Source organism: Pleurodeles waltl, chromosome 4_1, assembly GCF_031143425.1.
Source record: "Pleurodeles waltl isolate 20211129_DDA chromosome 4_1, aPleWal1.hap1.20221129, whole genome shotgun sequence".
Lineage (NCBI taxonomy): Eukaryota > Metazoa > Chordata > Amphibia > Caudata > Salamandridae > Pleurodeles > Pleurodeles waltl.
In genome coordinates this window covers 183542336-183559263 of record NC_090442.1, presented here as the reverse complement: position 1 = coordinate 183559263, position 16928 = coordinate 183542336, and the positions used below count along the sequence as shown (strand labels likewise).

Sequence of the window (16928 nt, the reverse complement as noted above, 5' to 3'; positions counted from 1 at the left end):
GGATTAGTGCCCACATTTTTGGGGCTAATCCTGCAAAGTACAACAATAGCGTCAAAAATTATGATGCTATTGTCCCAAACCTGAACAATGGTGTGCCATATGTTAAATACAGCACACACATGGTGGCATTAAGGGGGTGCAATGGGCCACAAGAAAAGCGGCGCTTCATGGCATGAAGCGCCACTTTTCTTAAATCTGGGCCTTAGTGTATTCTATTTTCTTTCTACGATGATCATGTTAGAAAAGCAAAGGAGCTTACTGATTAACAGCATTCAAGTTTTCCAATCCTGTGAATGAGTATCCAGTCCAAATTTTTCTTTGTATTCTTGCAGTTATGATTTTATAAAGGGGTCAAAAGCACTACAATTCTCAGAATGCAAAAGTGGAGTAGATCAGGTAATCACACATCAAACCAGGAAACTTGAGAGCTCTGCTTACTTTGGATGAGCACTTGAGGACTGTAGTAGATGTTTTAAGGCTATTTCAACACCACAGACTATTTCAAGAGCAGTACACTACACAGAGGGTCATGTCGGAAATGAGTTGTCACATGAATTTAACTGCTTGATTGCCCAGGTGAGGCAGTCAAAGGTCCAGCTCAATACAGACATCTGTACTGCCTGACACACCTGCCACTTGACGGCTGCAGAATTGCAATTGAGACACAGGCCTGGCCAGGCCTTTTGGTTGCAACTATTCAGTGGGTGAAGTACAAGCCAGCTGTTACAAGAGAACAAAAACAGTGAGTGCTGTCTGTGGGCATAGGCAGCAACGGGGCTGGATTGAGGTTAATTAGCTCTCGTGCAACCTGGCATAGAATGTCTGTCAGGATGACCTTTTTTCGTCCTGTCAGACAATCTTCTTCCCTGAAAAAAGGTGGGGGCGGAGCCCCTCAGCCCAGACGGACGTGCCGCTGCTGCATCTGTTCCAAGCTTTTACTCTGTTTTCTGGTACTTTTTAAAGATTTATTTCCAATCAGTGTACCTGTTTGCAAAAAGTAGAAAAAGTATGGGCTTAGATCTGTGCCATAACATAATTTTCCTAATTTGTGCTATCCATCAACATTCCCAGTAGTATGTCTTGGAAGCTATGACACACACAGATTTTCAGGTCTACTCCTGGGAAGATCAAGTGACTTTTGAAGTGTGCTCTTATTGCCACTGTTGGAGTTCTACATAATGGAGAAGTTCTCACAGGTGGAATAGGTTACTGTAGTAATCACACAAGAACACTGAAGCAGAAGATGTTTATTTCTTAACTCCTCACAATCAACTCGCTCTTCAAAATCTCAACATTCCATGGCAAGCTCCAGGTTGGTCCAAAGACCCAACATTCTAAGGTGAGTGGAACGTACCACGTTAAACACATAAAGAACATTAAATGTGTACATTTTAAGTTAACCCTATCTATCTACACTGAAACATAATCGTCTATATTACATATTTACAAACAATAGAGGATATATATATTTTTTCCACATGTTCTAATGCTTATAACAGTTACCCTATTCAAATGCATAATTATGTTTCTCTGCTGGGAAAATATTTTTCACCATGGAGAAATCCCTTCCCCGACAGCCCAACCAAAGCAGGAGGTGATTGATGCATTTTCCCACCCTTGAGTGGGAGTTACTCCAGCCCTGTTTTAGGCCCATAAATCTCTGACAATTTCCAGGGATGGAAAAACATCAGATTGGATTTAGGGAACAGACACAAATGCACGTTTGTTGGCATTCCCATAGTTCAAAGGCAAGCCATCCCATAGAGCAACCACTTCTCACCTCTTTAATGGGGTGGACTAGGGAAACTTTGCCTTCGTAAATGGGGTTACCAATATTAGGAATTTCTTTCTGAATTTACGGCAGGTGTAAAAAGGAAAATTCAATCCTACATCTGTTTTTTTTAACTAAATTTACCCTTTTGAATAGGGTTGTATGTATGCATCACTATCAATATCCAGAATGCAAAGTAAAACCCAGAACTGAGTGAGCGAATCACACTGGACATGGGATGACGACATGAGTTGTCTTATCTACAGGCAGCAATGCATGCTAAGAAGACAAGCATAGGACTGCTTAACTAACCGTTCTGGCCAGGATGCCTTTTGCTCCCTGTCCAACGCTTCACCGAGATCCTGATGACCCCTGCTTCCATAGTCGGTTGATTCAACCTCCAGCTTGGAGGTAAAGTCACAAGAGGTAGTCAGACCATTTTGCTTGTTCCATGTCCGGTGCAAGCAAGGTGCTCAGTTCTATTTTTATTCTTTTCATTCTTCTTCTGTAATTTTCAGTTTTTCACTTGTACAAGTCTTATTCCAGAAATTACAAGAACACAACTGAAACAGTTTGCATGATATGGACACTTTGGGATGTATGGTTTAGGGGTTGGAAAGAGAGTGAAAATGTGTTTTTTTACTAATCAGGCTGTCTCACACGATGTAAGAGATTGGTTAATGATCTCCTTTCTTGTTTACACCCTTCCACTGGTCATTGGGTTCCAGTAAAGGCTGTTGAGACAGCTGGTTAAAGTGAGACTACGTATCTGTATCAGCACTGAGCCAATCTTTCTGAATATGTGACAAGATGTTACAATGTCATCATTAAGCCATTATAAATTTGGTGAACATGGAGAGATATGATCAGAACATATAATCACAAATGGCCATAAACCTTTAAGGTATCAGTCCTCATGACTTCAGTGCACCACACAAACTCCAGACTGCCACTTTAGAATATTCCTAGACCTGGAATTTAGTAAGTTGAGTACAACTACATTTGGGCATAGTGACACATATCATTTATATATGGCACGGCTAATACTTATTGTAAAATGCTCTAGAACTTTGGAGCTGCAGTCACTTCACTGGTTGAAGTTTTCTTCTTAAATCATTCTCTAGGGGTCATGTCAGTCTAGCTGTTCTTTATATTAATACATCCACTGTAGGCCACTATCCTTTATTAGAACATTGGAATGTTGGCATGTCCATTGAAGACAATGGAATGCTGCAGGCTTTTACTGGCCGGTAAAAGCCCGCAGCGCCAACATTCCAATGTTCGCTTTGTTCACAGCAACAGCTGTGAACAAAGCCTCACGGAGCCCGAGGGGATTTAAATCCCCTCGGGCTCCGTGAACATTTTTTTTTTTTAATAGGACATTCTGCCCTGTGTGGCAGAATGTTCTAATAGCCTTAGAACCCGCCATAGCAGGCTCTACCGGCTATTAAAGGCCCTCTCCCTTGTTAAATGCCCTCACCTTCGGCTCGGGTATTTAACGCGGGGAGCGGGCCTTTAATAGCCGGTAGAGCCCGCTCCGGCGGATTCTAAGGCTATAGTATATGACCATTCAGGGCCTAATTTAGAGCACAATAGTAACTGGAAATATGCAATTTTCGGGAGATAATTCTAGCTCCAAATGTGGGGGTGAATGCTTTACAAAATAGGCATGTTATATTATTTAATACTCAAATGTTCTTATTGAGATAACTATGAGTCCATTCCTGATTATTTTAATTCAAAATCTGTATTTTTGACTGGTCTTTTCAAGACTACTTCCTCTGCTCTGTGTCCATGACATCTCATACAGACACTTACTCTATCCTGGGCAGGATGTTTTTTAGCATTTTGTCATGCACTCCTTTCTGAGATCACAGTTAGACAGATCTTCGATGTCTCAGTACAGCTAAAAATGAGGTAGTTCAGCCCTCAAGGCATAAAAGGAAGGCTTCACCAGCTTTGTGCCAAGGGGATTTGTTATATTATGTGCATTTGTGTACCGCTTACTACCAGTGCTTAATTTGTAAATCAATATGTGCCGGTGCCCAAAGCTCTGCTCTTAAACACGCGGCTGCTGCATTTAAATGCGTGAGCATAGAATACTGAGGCGGCGTAATTGTGAAGCCATCTTGTGCCTCTCAATCCATTTAGAGCCACTCCCTGCCCCTTCAGCTCACTCTTGCAGCTTTCTACCTTTGTGACTTTTTCGTTTTTCTCTTCCTTCGTCTTTCCCATATGTCTTTTGCTCGCTGTAAATGCTTGAGGCAGAAGAATGAGCGGCGGCCCTCAAAAATAAGTGCCGGTGCTCAGCACCGGAAACAATAAGCACAAATTAAGCACTGCTTACTACCATGAGTATCGTCCTGTAACTCTATGGTCCTAGGTAACCTCTATGGTTATGGGGTACCCTTTGACTGGAGTCAAATGGTCTATTGACATTGTATTCAGGTAGGGAGTCATATCCTTAAAAGGTGTGTCATTTTGACAGTTGCAGGCAAGATTAGAATAGATTAGTGCATTATAATGGATAGTGGTGGCTAGCTCCTGTCATTTTCACAGCAGTTCTGTTCTCTCTGAGTGGCAGCAATATTAATAATCTGCTTTTGATTAAGTGATCGCCAAAACAGAACTGCATTGACTCTAAACATGCTTGCAGCTGTAACAAAGCCCGCTGCTTGCCTGTTCACTCCTTGTTTTGCATTACTTTATTGCTGTCTCCTGCTTTCCATGACTATCTTCCCACACTCTAGCATTTTCCTGGCTCTCTCCCAGCAACCCAGTAGTACACGATAGAAAACATGTTCTGGGTCTCAAAATGTGGAGATGTTTTTTTTTTTTTAATTTATAACACTTTTTATTGATTTTAATTTTTGATCAATACACATAAACAAATACACTTTCAAGACATGAGTGTAGAAACAGAAATAGTGTAATTTCTCCCCCGACGACACATTAGAAGGCCAGTTCGTAGGTCAGCAGTGTCTCTCCCAGCTACATGGGTTTCAGAAGTAGTTCCATAAGTAACAAGGAATGTGGAGATGGTATTGACATGTATTATGTACATAGATTTGTGTCAGAACTTAAATCTTATACGGATTTGATGCGGAAACCACTTTTACAATGTCATGTTTTCCAAAAATGCACCACTTGCTATGCATTAATCATGCCTACATATTTCTTGGGAAAGTACTGATATAAATATCTTTTAATCCGTTCCAATTTTTGCCATTTACGGTCCATCTATAAGCAATTCCTCAAAACGTCCTCATGGGAAAATCTCCAAATGCACTCTAAAGTTGTATTTAAGGTTTATCAACTTTTGACCAATGTCACTGTCTACAGGTCCTTTGAGATTCACCATTTGCCACAACGTTCAAGAAAACTCCATTGGAGGAATACTTCTATCTTTGAATTAACTTTGTTTTGACTCAAATATTTTAAAAAGCACTTATGGTCACATGTTTTGCCCAACTAGCCTTTGGATGGAATAATAGCATAATAACAAATGTGACTGATAGAACTGTGTGCTTTAAAAATCTTACTAGTATTGCAGCACATTTAAAAAATAAGATAGAACCCCTCCTCCTACACCCCAAGGCCCCCCCTTCAAATTTTCATTAGTGAGAACCATAGTCCCCAAAAAATGAAGTCCTGTCTATGGCCCTGCACTAGAAAGACAATTTAATAAAATAGACATGTAAATTAGAGGTCTTTAAACAATAGGACCGCATTGAAATATCTAGAGTGGGAGATGTATTTACCTGTCAAGTTATAAAAACTTTTAAGACCCTACAAGATGAATACAAACAGACAGACATACAAGTACAATAAACTCAAGCATGCATGTGTGACAGAAGCCATAGACTGGATACAAATAGGCAAGGCAATCCCAATAGAAGCTAGAGTCTTGAAAAGGCAAACTAGACAAAATGGCAATTTCAAACACATACAAAATCCTCATTAACAATAAACTTGACTGCCTCAATAAACTCAGACCGTCATCGGAGAATGTCTGGGCTCTCTGGAAGACAAACCGGGAAGCTGTACTCATGTACGCTTTGGAAGTACCAATAAAAGGCAAGCCTGAAACTGATACAGCCTAAGGCAGTGGTTCTTACCCTTTTAACTTCTGTGGACCCCAACTTAATCATTAGTAGAACACGGGGACCCCCACTAAATAATTACTGCAGTCCGAGGACCCCCACTGAGTAATTACTGGGAGCCAGGGACCCCGGTCTGTGTCTGTTATTGAGTCTCGGCACTATGATCACCTTCTGTAAGTGGATCAAACAGTAGAAAACTCTTGATAGCTTACTTTTTTTGACTGGAAAGAGGAGTTCCTCTTGAACTTAGTATTATAAGGAATTGGACAGGCATTTCTCAGCTGGTCTAAGCATGTTCAATTGTTTAAACAAAACAATACATAGAAAATACAGAAACATGCATTCATTAAACGAATATACAAATGACCAAATATTTTAATTAATTCATAAAAAAATGGTAAAAAAGGTCTTACTTAAAATTTTATTAGGAAGTTTGAACCTTTCCTAAATTCAATTGAGGCATTCATACTATATTCTATTTGATGGACTTGCACTGCTTCCACGAACCAATCTGAGGATGCTAACTTAATTTTTAGCTTCCAATTTCAAATTCCTTCACATTTTCAGAATGTTTTAACATTTTCAATTGCATATTTTGCTTCTTCCTTTATATACACTTTATTAATCTGTTAATGTTATTTAATTTTCTAAGCAGTGGTGGGTTCCGGCACCACAAGTTAAGAACCACTGGCTTAAGGTATTACATAGAGCACACAGTAACAGCAGCAGACTTCAGAAATGGGAAGGGTGCGGACACCACATCTGCAAAAAGCAACACAGAGGAGAGTATCTTCCTGCCCACAATATAGGGATGTGGGGTAAGCTTGGAAAGAGATCATACAGGAACTGTCCCCCATTCTGAAATGTGAAATACCAATGACCCCTCAGTTCATTATCATTGCAAATTATGTATAATTGCAGAGGGCAATCCTACAGTTCTGTGCATTAGGGCTGGTTCTAAGGAAAGGAGAACTGGCCAATGAGTGGGGAAACCAACACATTGAACTAAAATAGCAAGAAAGCATGGACATGTGCATGGCAGCAGAAGATGAAAAAGAGGCAGAGAGGAGATACCACTATAGTTTCAAAGTAGTGAAAGAGGCACAACTGCAAGAACTGGTGCACAGAATACAATGGGATAACTACAAGAACATGTTGACTGTGATGGTGCTACTATGCCTGGTCTATAAACAAAGAAATACAGCTTTGCCAACTAATCTATGCTACCTCAAGAAACTGTACATCAGAATCTGATAGCTATTGTTAGTTAAAAATAAATAAATAATAAAGACAGTTCCAGGTAGTTCAGACTCTAAACCGGCCTTTCTATATCATTTGTCGCAGAGTTCACAATGCCAAACATCTTTCTAATGTATTGGGTATTGGTCACGGGATTACTCCAAGCAGGGCATTTCCTACTGTTTGAGACAGGTTCTACATTAACACTGTCTCTATGAGTTATAAGCAACAGAGCTCCTTCATAGGAGGCTGACAAGTGCTGCTCAATTTCACTCACATTAAGAGCTCAACAAAGGGGCAGGGCCAACAACCTTTTTCCTTACTCATTTTTTCATTCTTGTTTTTTGATTACATGAGCCTCGACAAACAGATTGGTCTCTAGCCAGACATAAAAATGAGTGATCAATAGAATAAATGGACTGCACAGACCTAAGTTTGTCTTCTGATAGATGTGAAAAGTCTGGTGATTGGCTTGAAGAAGCCTCAACAGTCTCAGGTGAGTCAGCTGAAATTCCAGAAACAAATACAGATGAAACAGATACCTACATGATCACTGCTGCTCTACCCCACAGCTGTACAGACAAAGTCTGCAGCCTACCTTTCCTACCAGTGGCTGCTGAAGTGTGTCTCCAGCAAGGGAGGATGCTATTCAATGTGAGTGACTGAAACTGTCTATGCAGTGTAATGGCCAAAGGCTACAAGTATGTTTCATGAGATCTGATGGAACTACAGGGTTACATGTGAGGTGCAAGTTGGAGAAGGTCTGACTAATGCATGAGTAGTACTTGCTGCATCTGGCATTAATTATAAGTGCCATACAACTGGCAACATAAGGCAAGCCTTGAAATGCAATGGATGTAATAATACCTTTAAAGTTTATCTGGTACCGCTGATCTCCAGCCTGAAATAGGACCAGTGCTTTTTTATCAGCAAGGTAATCTTTCTCCAGGTCTGATGATGTTATTGTGGCTTTTTCCTTTCCGCCCTACACAATCAAGAGAAACATAATTCAGTACAACTTAAATTCAGAGTAATGACTCACCACATTTCAAGAACCTGAATGCATAAAAAACACCCCCTGGAAGGCCAACCAGAGACCTGGTTCAGATTTAGCTGTTTCAGAAGTTAACCCTTTTGTCTCAAATGTGCTTTTGATGTGGACTGTTCTTGTTAGTAGCTTTCTATCATTGAGAAAAAAGTAGACCCACCACCCCATGGAGAATACCAAAACACAGCCCAGGGTACATGTTCATAGACTACGGAGGCAGTCCAAGAAGTTCACTTCACAACCAATCAGAATGGCCTGAACGCCTGTTTCAATCCAATATGTCAAAATGCAACAAATTAGATTGGTTAAAATACTCAACAGCCTTCTTGTGCTGATTTGTAATGCAGGAAACGTATAGAGCATAGGGATCTGCCGTGCGATCAGCTAAATTGGCCATTCAGACAGGGTTCAGTATGATTGGCCACAATGCTGCAAGCAATCAGAATGGCATAGATATCATGGGGGAGAAGTTGAGCTTTCGTACAGGCCTGAGCAAAATCCATTTTAAGGACTTTGAGCGAGATCCAAAGAAGGAGGGTGAAAGGGGAGGAGTACTAGTCCAGGCCAGGTAACTATTGATGTTATTTCAGAAGCACAGGAGATTTTGGCTATGTCTAATAGTCAGACGGACCCAATTCCAAAGGCTGGCTGGGCAAGGGATGGCTTGATTTGCTTTCTTGCTTTTGTTTGCTTTAGAGATCTCAAGAAGGAGGCAGAATTGTATTCATCATTCTTTTGCCTCCAGTTGTGTGAAGTTTGTCTCTGAGGTAGGGAGGGAGTTAATTGTGGAGAGCCAAGTCTACCTCTAGGGAAGCCATTGTAGGTATTAGGGGAGCATTCCCTCTGTTACAACTACCAAAGTACATAATAAGTTACTTGGGGCATGTTATATTCAATACTCATAGTGTAATACTGCTTGCAAATGCCTTAAAGTAGCTACTTGTAACGTCTAGTTAAAAACTACTTCTTCAACTGATACAGATTTCCTTAACGTAAGTACAGGATTATTTATACACTAGCGGCTGCTGCTTCTGCCATGGCTTCCTGGGTGAAGGACTCTTTGCAAGTTTGCTGGCTGGATATAGTGGCAATACTGACTACACTGAACTTTGTTGAGAAGGTGCCATGTGTGATGCACCAGCTTACCAAAATTTCTGAGAAGCTTCCAAAGCAATGCCCTGTTGCGCCACTGCAGTGTGTCCTCTCCCACCCTCCAACACCAGCGGGAATCGCTGGTCGCTGGAGGGATGCCTTGCTGCAGTGCACTGTCCCCTGCCCGCCACCATGAGTAGGTGTAGCCTGCCGCAGGTGTGGTGCGCCGAGGGCACAGGTCAAGGCAGGCAAAGGGGGAGTGCAAGCACGCCGGTGGGCCACCACTTCCCTTCAGGAAACTTACTTCACAGCGGCTGGTGCGCCCGTGCTCCCTACCAATACTGTACTACTCTCCCTGGGGCCATCTGCAGCATTCCCAGCCCAGACTTCTTTTGTCTTTTTCCCAGAGAGCTTCACTGCAGCCTCTGGGAAGGTTAAAAATGAACAAAACGAAAATCGCCATCTCCCATAGGAGTCTTAAGGGAGTTGCCCAATCCAAGATGGCTCTCTGATGGAACTTCCTGTCCTTCCCCTATTTGAAAAGCAGCTTCTGGTTACTCCTTGCGTCACAATGCTTCCAGTACTCCAGTCGTGGTGTTTCTTGCTCCTGTGCTCTTAGTCCATTTTTGGGAAGTTTTTTCAGTCTAGCTACCTTCAAGTTCTTCATCTACATCCTCTTGCTCCAGTTCCTCCTCCACGATTCCTGCAGCTACCATCTCCAGCAGTCCAAACCTTTCTCTTGACTCTGTCTGGAATTATTGTCTTCAGGAGGTTTTTTGCCCTATGGCTTTTTCCTTCTATTTTGGGACCTTTCCCGGAAGGCACTTTCTGCTTAGACACAACCTTGTGTCAGTGGCTTCTGGATGGGGTTGCCCATATCTCTAGCAGACAAAGACTGTGAGGACCTGACATCCGGATCCATAAATACCCAAAGAGATTCATCCAGGCATCAGACCTGTAACATGCCCTTGACAAGCATGGAGTTTTCTCCCTACCTTTAAAGGCCACTGGTGTTTTCCTCTATACGGACCCATTACAGTTTTGAAAAATGTCACTGACAGCTGGACAATAAAATATTATCATGCAGTATATCTTGTTTTTCTATTATTTTTCCCTTCAATTTAAGGGTCTTCTTTTAAGAGTCATTTAAAATAGATTTCTATACTTGATAAATACAAACTTGTTGCATTACAAACCATGGGGCTACACCAGCTTCCTGGGCGTTGTAGCACATTGAAGGCCACTTATGACCAAAGTGCCATATTCCAACGAAGTAATGAAAATGCAACCACTGAAATATTTTTATAAAGTACTTTCTCTGTATTAGAAATAAGACTTTTCATATTGTTTAGACTTTCCTCCAGGTCCTGCACACAACTCAGTTGATAGCCTATCAACAGCATCATATTATATAGCAGGCAGTGCCAAACTGTGGCCCATCATGCAATGCAGCATCTGCTGCCTCAAACAACACTCTATGAGTGAGATGGAAAGTTAACAATTTTCCCACAATGCACAGAACCCATACATTCTATCTTATGCCTGTCTTGCCATTTCCTGCATGAGGACAAAGTGTTCAACCAAAATCACAGTGAAGAAAAGCAGACTGGGTAGTCTGGTGCTGGAGGGAAAACCAAAAGTTGCTTTAAAGGGGTAAGTGGGGCTGTTCCTCTCTCAGGGTTGGGGCAGCCCATCTTCATCAAGCCATATTAGGAAACATAAAGATAAAGTGATAATGCAAAGAGAGCTGGAAAATGTAAAGTCACTCTGCAAACACATCATTTACTTTAAACGATTCTATCCCTAAGAGTTCCTCGTGGGGTCTATTCACAATCTGCATTTTGGACTACAATTAACAGTATTATTCATGTACAAACTGCTATTCACAAACTTATGTGCAGAGACCTCTGTCTCTTCTATCTTTTCTATGCAGAGGTCTCCATCCCGGTTGCGGAGGTATCTGCACTTTTTTAGCAGTAAATGTGGGAGGAACCTCTGGAAGGGTCTGGAAACTAGGGAATACTTATTATAAAATGGGAGAGCATTAGGTAAGGGTATGTATGGTCTCAGAGATGGGTAAGAAGGGGTTTAGGTGGAGACATGCAAATACAAACATTCACTCTCAAAAGATGAAGCCCACTGCTATTGACAAAATGCACTTCAAAGGTTACTTCAGTCAAGTGGCGGGGTCAAAATGGCGGCCGTATAAGAAACAGTGCCCAGCTTCTCCGGCTGCCCACCACAATCTCAAGCCGCTGTTGCTGGTCCCAGGACCCTGTGAAGCCTTTAACAAGAACAGACTCCCTTGAACAGATTTTTGGAGGTACGGAGTCCCAGTGAGCTTCGTCTGGGTTCGTGCACTGGCACTCTGACAGACCAGCAGCCTGAGAACTGCGCGGCACAAGATAGCAGATGTTATATGGTGAGATGGAGTCCACTTGTAGGGCCATGGGGGGAGCCCCAGCAACTTCAGCCCACAGGGAGCAAAGCTTCCTGGAGCAATGAGAAGATTGCAGCCCCACAGTCTAAGCTGCAGTCCGGCAGCCTAACTACTGATGAGGCACTGGACTCGAACAGCAGTTGCTGCCTCAAGACATCCATCCATCATTATCTGTCTTCAACCTCATTTGTTTGAGATAAATTATCTTCATCTAACTCCTTTGCATAGGAAACCTTCCTTTGCTATGCCTCCCCCTTTTCAAGCAGCTCACTATCCCCTCTCATTTGTCTCTCTCCCTGTGGTCACTTACATGCTTTCCATACTCGATCCACTTTCCATGCTCATTTTTCCAGTGCCAGACCCACTTGGTCGTCATCAGGTGATCTGGTGGTTGCGTCACCGAAGAAGTAGTGGAGAGTCGTCGAACTTGATGGTAGGAAGAAATCATTTTCTCAAAATTTACAGTATGGTGTTCTGAACTGTATAAGGAGAAAAATAGATAGAAATATCACTTCTTGTGTGTATGGAACATGGGTCTGAGAGATGTATTCATAGGCATCAATAGAACTCTGTGATTTAATACATTTACAGCGTTGCAGGTTAGATGTTTACATGGTAATGAAGGGGCAAACAGCATATGAGCAACAGATCTGTGAAATCGGTCACCTGACCTGAGTACAGACTTAACAGAGCAAGTTTAGTTCCACTCCGTCACAGTAAGTACATATACGATACCACCACAATGCCTAGGTTCCTTGACCTTATAAGCAGAGCTTGTGCAACATAATTAAGAGATGAAACAGACTTTTGGTGGAAAAAAACTGTTCCTGACAGAGTACAGTATTGCCCATTACACATGTGCTGGTGACCTGCCAGTATGTGGCTCGCTGTCTGGCCAGTGCGACCACACCACTGTGACCATACATACTGGCGTTTGGGAAGGTACCAAGCAAATTAAAGCTGAACCTTCATAGGTCCAGTACTTTAATCCCTTTTGGATTTCATTGCCAATAATGTAATGGGAAAAACACCTGCATTAGTACCAGTTTATCTTTTTAAGAGGAGGAGAAGGCACAGTTGGGTCTCCATGAGATCCATCTACTTGGTTTGGATGCTAGAGGTCATGGCAACCTGAAAGAGCGCAGGGGAGAAAAACGGACGTCTTCAGCCAGGAAGCTCAGTGGCAAAAAATGTCAAGATTTACTGCAACAATGGCAACTTTTTTTACTCTGGCAGACGGAAAAGAATAGGTTTACATACATCCTTTTCACTCTGCATTGCCACAGAGAAGGCCCCAAGACCCAGGGAGATACATTTTGGGGATCAGGGACTCACTCCAGCAGAGGCCAGCAGGACTCACGCAGGTCCAAGCAGGTCCAGTTGCAGCAGGTCAGCTGGGCTAATGCAGGGAGGCCTCTGAAACATGTTGTGTCCCTGATCCTTGGCCTCTCCTGTCCTCCAGTGGGTCCTTTCAGCCTTGCTGCATTAAACTTGTGTCATTAGCATCCAGAAGGATAGTCCCTGGTGCAAGTAATGACAATGGCACTTTGACTGCTGTTCGAGTGCTAATATTACAGCAATTATCAGGAAGGAAGATGATGCCTTCCTTCTCAGACAGTAAGGCTGTACATAAAGCAGCAGGCCAGTCCTCTGGCAGAAGGGCAGTCCTTCTACTGTAGCTTCCACAGGTCCAAGAGTGTTCTCATGAATGTCTCTGGAGGTCCAATATTTAAACCTGGTGCCAGGCTGTGTGTGGGAGGACTCCCTGTCATAACCCCACATCAGGTTCTGAAAACTTCATCCCCTCCTCTGCCAAGGCTCCAAACTGTCTGGAGGGGGGGGGGGTAAAAAATCCAGAGCAGGCCTGATGTCAGGTTCCTTTGTGTCTGCAGGACGCGAACCCCTTTGAAGTGTAAATGGGTCTGGGCTTCACCATTAAAGAGGATCTTAAATTACAATTCACTTGAGAGTAAACAGCATATCTCTATCTCCTCCCAATAAAAAGTTATCACTTATCAAATGTGAGCATGTAACCCAATGTTCTCCGATGGGAGAGGTAGGCCTTACAAAAGTGTAAAACAAATTTAGAGGTTTTTCACTATTAGGACATTTAAAAATTAAAGGTACATGTTCTACATTTCAAATCCACTGCACGTTCCTGTATTGGCTGCTTGGAGCCTACCTAAATGGTGACTTGTACATTTTAAAAAGGAGGTTTTAGGCCTGGCAAATGGTTTATTTTGCCAGGGAAAAATGGCAGTTTAATACTGCACTACAGGCAAACCTGAGACATGTTTTAAAAGGCTACTTTAGAGGGTAACACAAGGAGTGCTGCAGGTCCACTGGTATCATATAATCTACAGGAACTGTGTACAGGTGGTACCATTAAGTAGGGGTTTACAAGTAAATTAGTTGTGCCAGTTGGGTGTAAGACATTTTTGGGTGTAAGACATTTTTACTATGTTTGAAGAGAGCACAAGCATGTTAGCACTGGTTAGTAGTGTTAAAGTGCACACAGCCAACACAAATTAGTTCAGCAAAAGAAGGAGGAGTGCTGGCAGACTGATTTGGAGAATACCATGTCATGGATATCAGGTCTAACAGTAATTTTATGTTAGCCAATCAGTATTTGTAGAGTGCAGCTTATCACCCATGAGGGTATCCAGGGGCTGGGTTGCCGGGCTTAGTCCACGAATCAATCAATCAATCAGTATTTGTAGAGCGCGGCTTATCACCCGTGAAGGTATCCAGATGCAGGGGTTAAAAGCTATAATAAAACATATAATTTACTAGGAATATTTACACAACCTTGGTTTCTCATGCTTGAAAATTGAACCTAGTGTGCTTCTATATTAAGGGCTTTATTCACAAAGGTAAATGTACTTATGTATATTTACTCATGTGCATATTTAGTACTAAACCTAAGTTTAAGTCTACTCTTTTTTTTATTATTCAACATCTCTGAATGTAGATCTGTACTTAGGTGGTAACGTACAAGTCTCAACCCCCTCAAAACAAGGGGTGCAGTCTCCTGTCGCCATCCTTGATCTGGCCCCCACCTTCACCTTAGACTTCCTCTCTTACTTTTGATTTGCAAACTAGCAGGAAAGAGGGTCAAGGAGTGGTGCTTCTTGGACTCCCCACGTGGGTCCTGACTGACCAGGGACCCTCACTGTAGGGAGTTGGTTTCTGGTTGCAGTAGCCCCCCTTCCCATTTTTTGCCTTGATTTTAGATGCAACTTCGACTGAAGTGAACTAGATTCCTGCTAACCAGGTCCCCAGTGCAAGTATTCCTTCCCTAAAACAAGACACCTCGTCCCTTGATCCCCAAGTGACCAGGCCCTTCAGCCCCCTGTAAGTTTGTAGCAAATGGTACCCCTCGAACATAGGGCATGGGTACTAGAGAGGGCCCCTCAGTGCTGCAACACAACTTGTGCCACTCTGAGGGACCCAGTACCAACATTATGCAGACTGCCATTGCAGGCTGCATGACAAGGTGCTCCCAAAATTGAAAACATGACATGGCACACAGTCTGTGTGCCATGTCCCCTAACACTGCATGTAATATATGTTAGTCACCCCTCTAGCAGGCCTTACAGCCATTGTTGATTCTCAGCCATTGTAAGTGACCAGGGAAGCCATTTTAAATACATTTGAGGGCACTGGGCACTAGGAGTTCCCCAGCTACATGACGGCTTCACTGAAGATAGGGATGTTTGGTATCAAACATCTTGTATTGGTGAACCCACACCGATACCAGTGTTGGAGTTTCCAATACATGCACCCAGAGGGCACCTTAGAGGTGCCCCCTGAAAACCTACCAGCTACTAGCGTGTTAACTGAATGGTCCTGACCAGTTCAGCCACCTTAGGCACGTTTCTGACCTCCTAAGGTGAGAGCCAGCGCTCTCGGGGTGCAGAGACAAAAGCCTGCACTGGATGGGGGTGTTGACACCTCCTCCAGGCAGGATGGACATTCCAGGGTGGGAAGCTTCAAAGGCCTAGCCGCTGTTGTAATGCGACCCAGGTCTCTCCAAATGGCAGAGATGACCAAACCCCCCTGTCCTGACCCCACTTTTGATGGCAGAAGAGGCGGGAAAATTAGGGAGATTAGGAGGTGTGCCCATGTCATGCCAGTCCCACCCCTAAGGTGGACAAGCTCAATTGGAAACCACTTTTTAAATTCCTCCATCTTGGTTTGGAAGGAATTAGGCCACTAGAGTCAGGTTTATGCCTACTTCCCAACAGAAGTGGTCATAGAAAAGGTGTGTCCCCCTAAAGTTGGGCAACCCATTGGCTGCCATCTGGCACTCCCTGTAATGCCCCTAAATTGAGTATTTAGGAGGAACAACTCATGAGCCCTAGAACTCAGATCCTGATAACTTGAGAAGAAAAGGACAAAGAAGAGACGCACCAACTGAAGAAAAGAAGAAACAGCTGACTTGTATCAACCCTGCCGGCTTGTCTGCACTCCTCGATGGACTCTGCACTAGAAGACGCCTTGTCCTGCAGATGAACCTCGAGAAACCTGTGAGGACTGCCTGCCTTCGAAAAAGACTCAAGTCTCCCATGAGCAGCTGACTTGCTCCCAACTAACTATACAGAAAGGACTCTGCAGCCTCTGGTTCCACTAAGACCCGACACCTGAAAACACCATTGCACTCGCCGTCACTGACCCGAGTAAAAGTGAATCTCCAGTGCCATCAAGGTCCCCTATCTGTCCAGAGTCTGAGTCCATCATAGTTTCACCCCTCCTGAACTCCATGAAGTCGCCTGCAGCCTTGGCACGCATGCCCCCTCTCCTGACATCTAAAGCAACCACAGCACCCGTTGCCGTCAGCCAAAGGTGAAGTGGACCCCTGGTATTAACGATGTCCACCAGCTCTCCTGAGCTCGAGTCAACTGTGGTGTCACCCCTCCAGGACTCCACGACGATGGCTGAAGCCTCGGACCATAGGACCCTCCCCCCCAATGGCAATGTTGGTAAATTACCTGTTGGTTGTCCCCGACTAGCCCCTCAGCCACAGCCTGCACTCTAAATCCATGCGGACTAATCCCCATTGAAAAACACTGGGCACCCGATGCTGTACTGCACCGCTGCACCAGGCCGCCCCAGTGCTGCCTGGAGTGACCCCGTTGGTGTGGTCTTGACCCTTGCCCACGTCTCACCTTTAGTCTACAAGATTGGACACATGAGTCATTGTAAAGTGCTTGTTTGCTGAATGTGTTTTCCTTC

At 43.4% G+C, this 16928-nt stretch overlaps 1 protein-coding gene across 3 annotated transcripts in view; it reads right to left on the bottom strand.

Annotated features, from left to right (window-relative positions):
* Nucleotides 1–16928, bottom strand: part of LOC138287527 (protein mono-ADP-ribosyltransferase PARP12-like) — a 271292-nt gene that overhangs the window by 69514 nt on the left and 184850 nt on the right. For 2 of the 3 annotated variants that reach the window (XM_069228001.1, XM_069227999.1), the window contains 2 exons: nucleotides 12004–12172; nucleotides 7981–8098 (listed from right to left, as the gene is read on the bottom strand). In XM_069228001.1, the coding sequence (XP_069084102.1) occupies nucleotides 7981–8098; nucleotides 12004–12172 (287 nt within the window). Of the gene's footprint in view, nucleotides 1–7980; nucleotides 8099–12003; nucleotides 12173–16928 lie in introns of those variants that run through there. The other variant, XM_069228000.1, reaches the window with a different exon arrangement.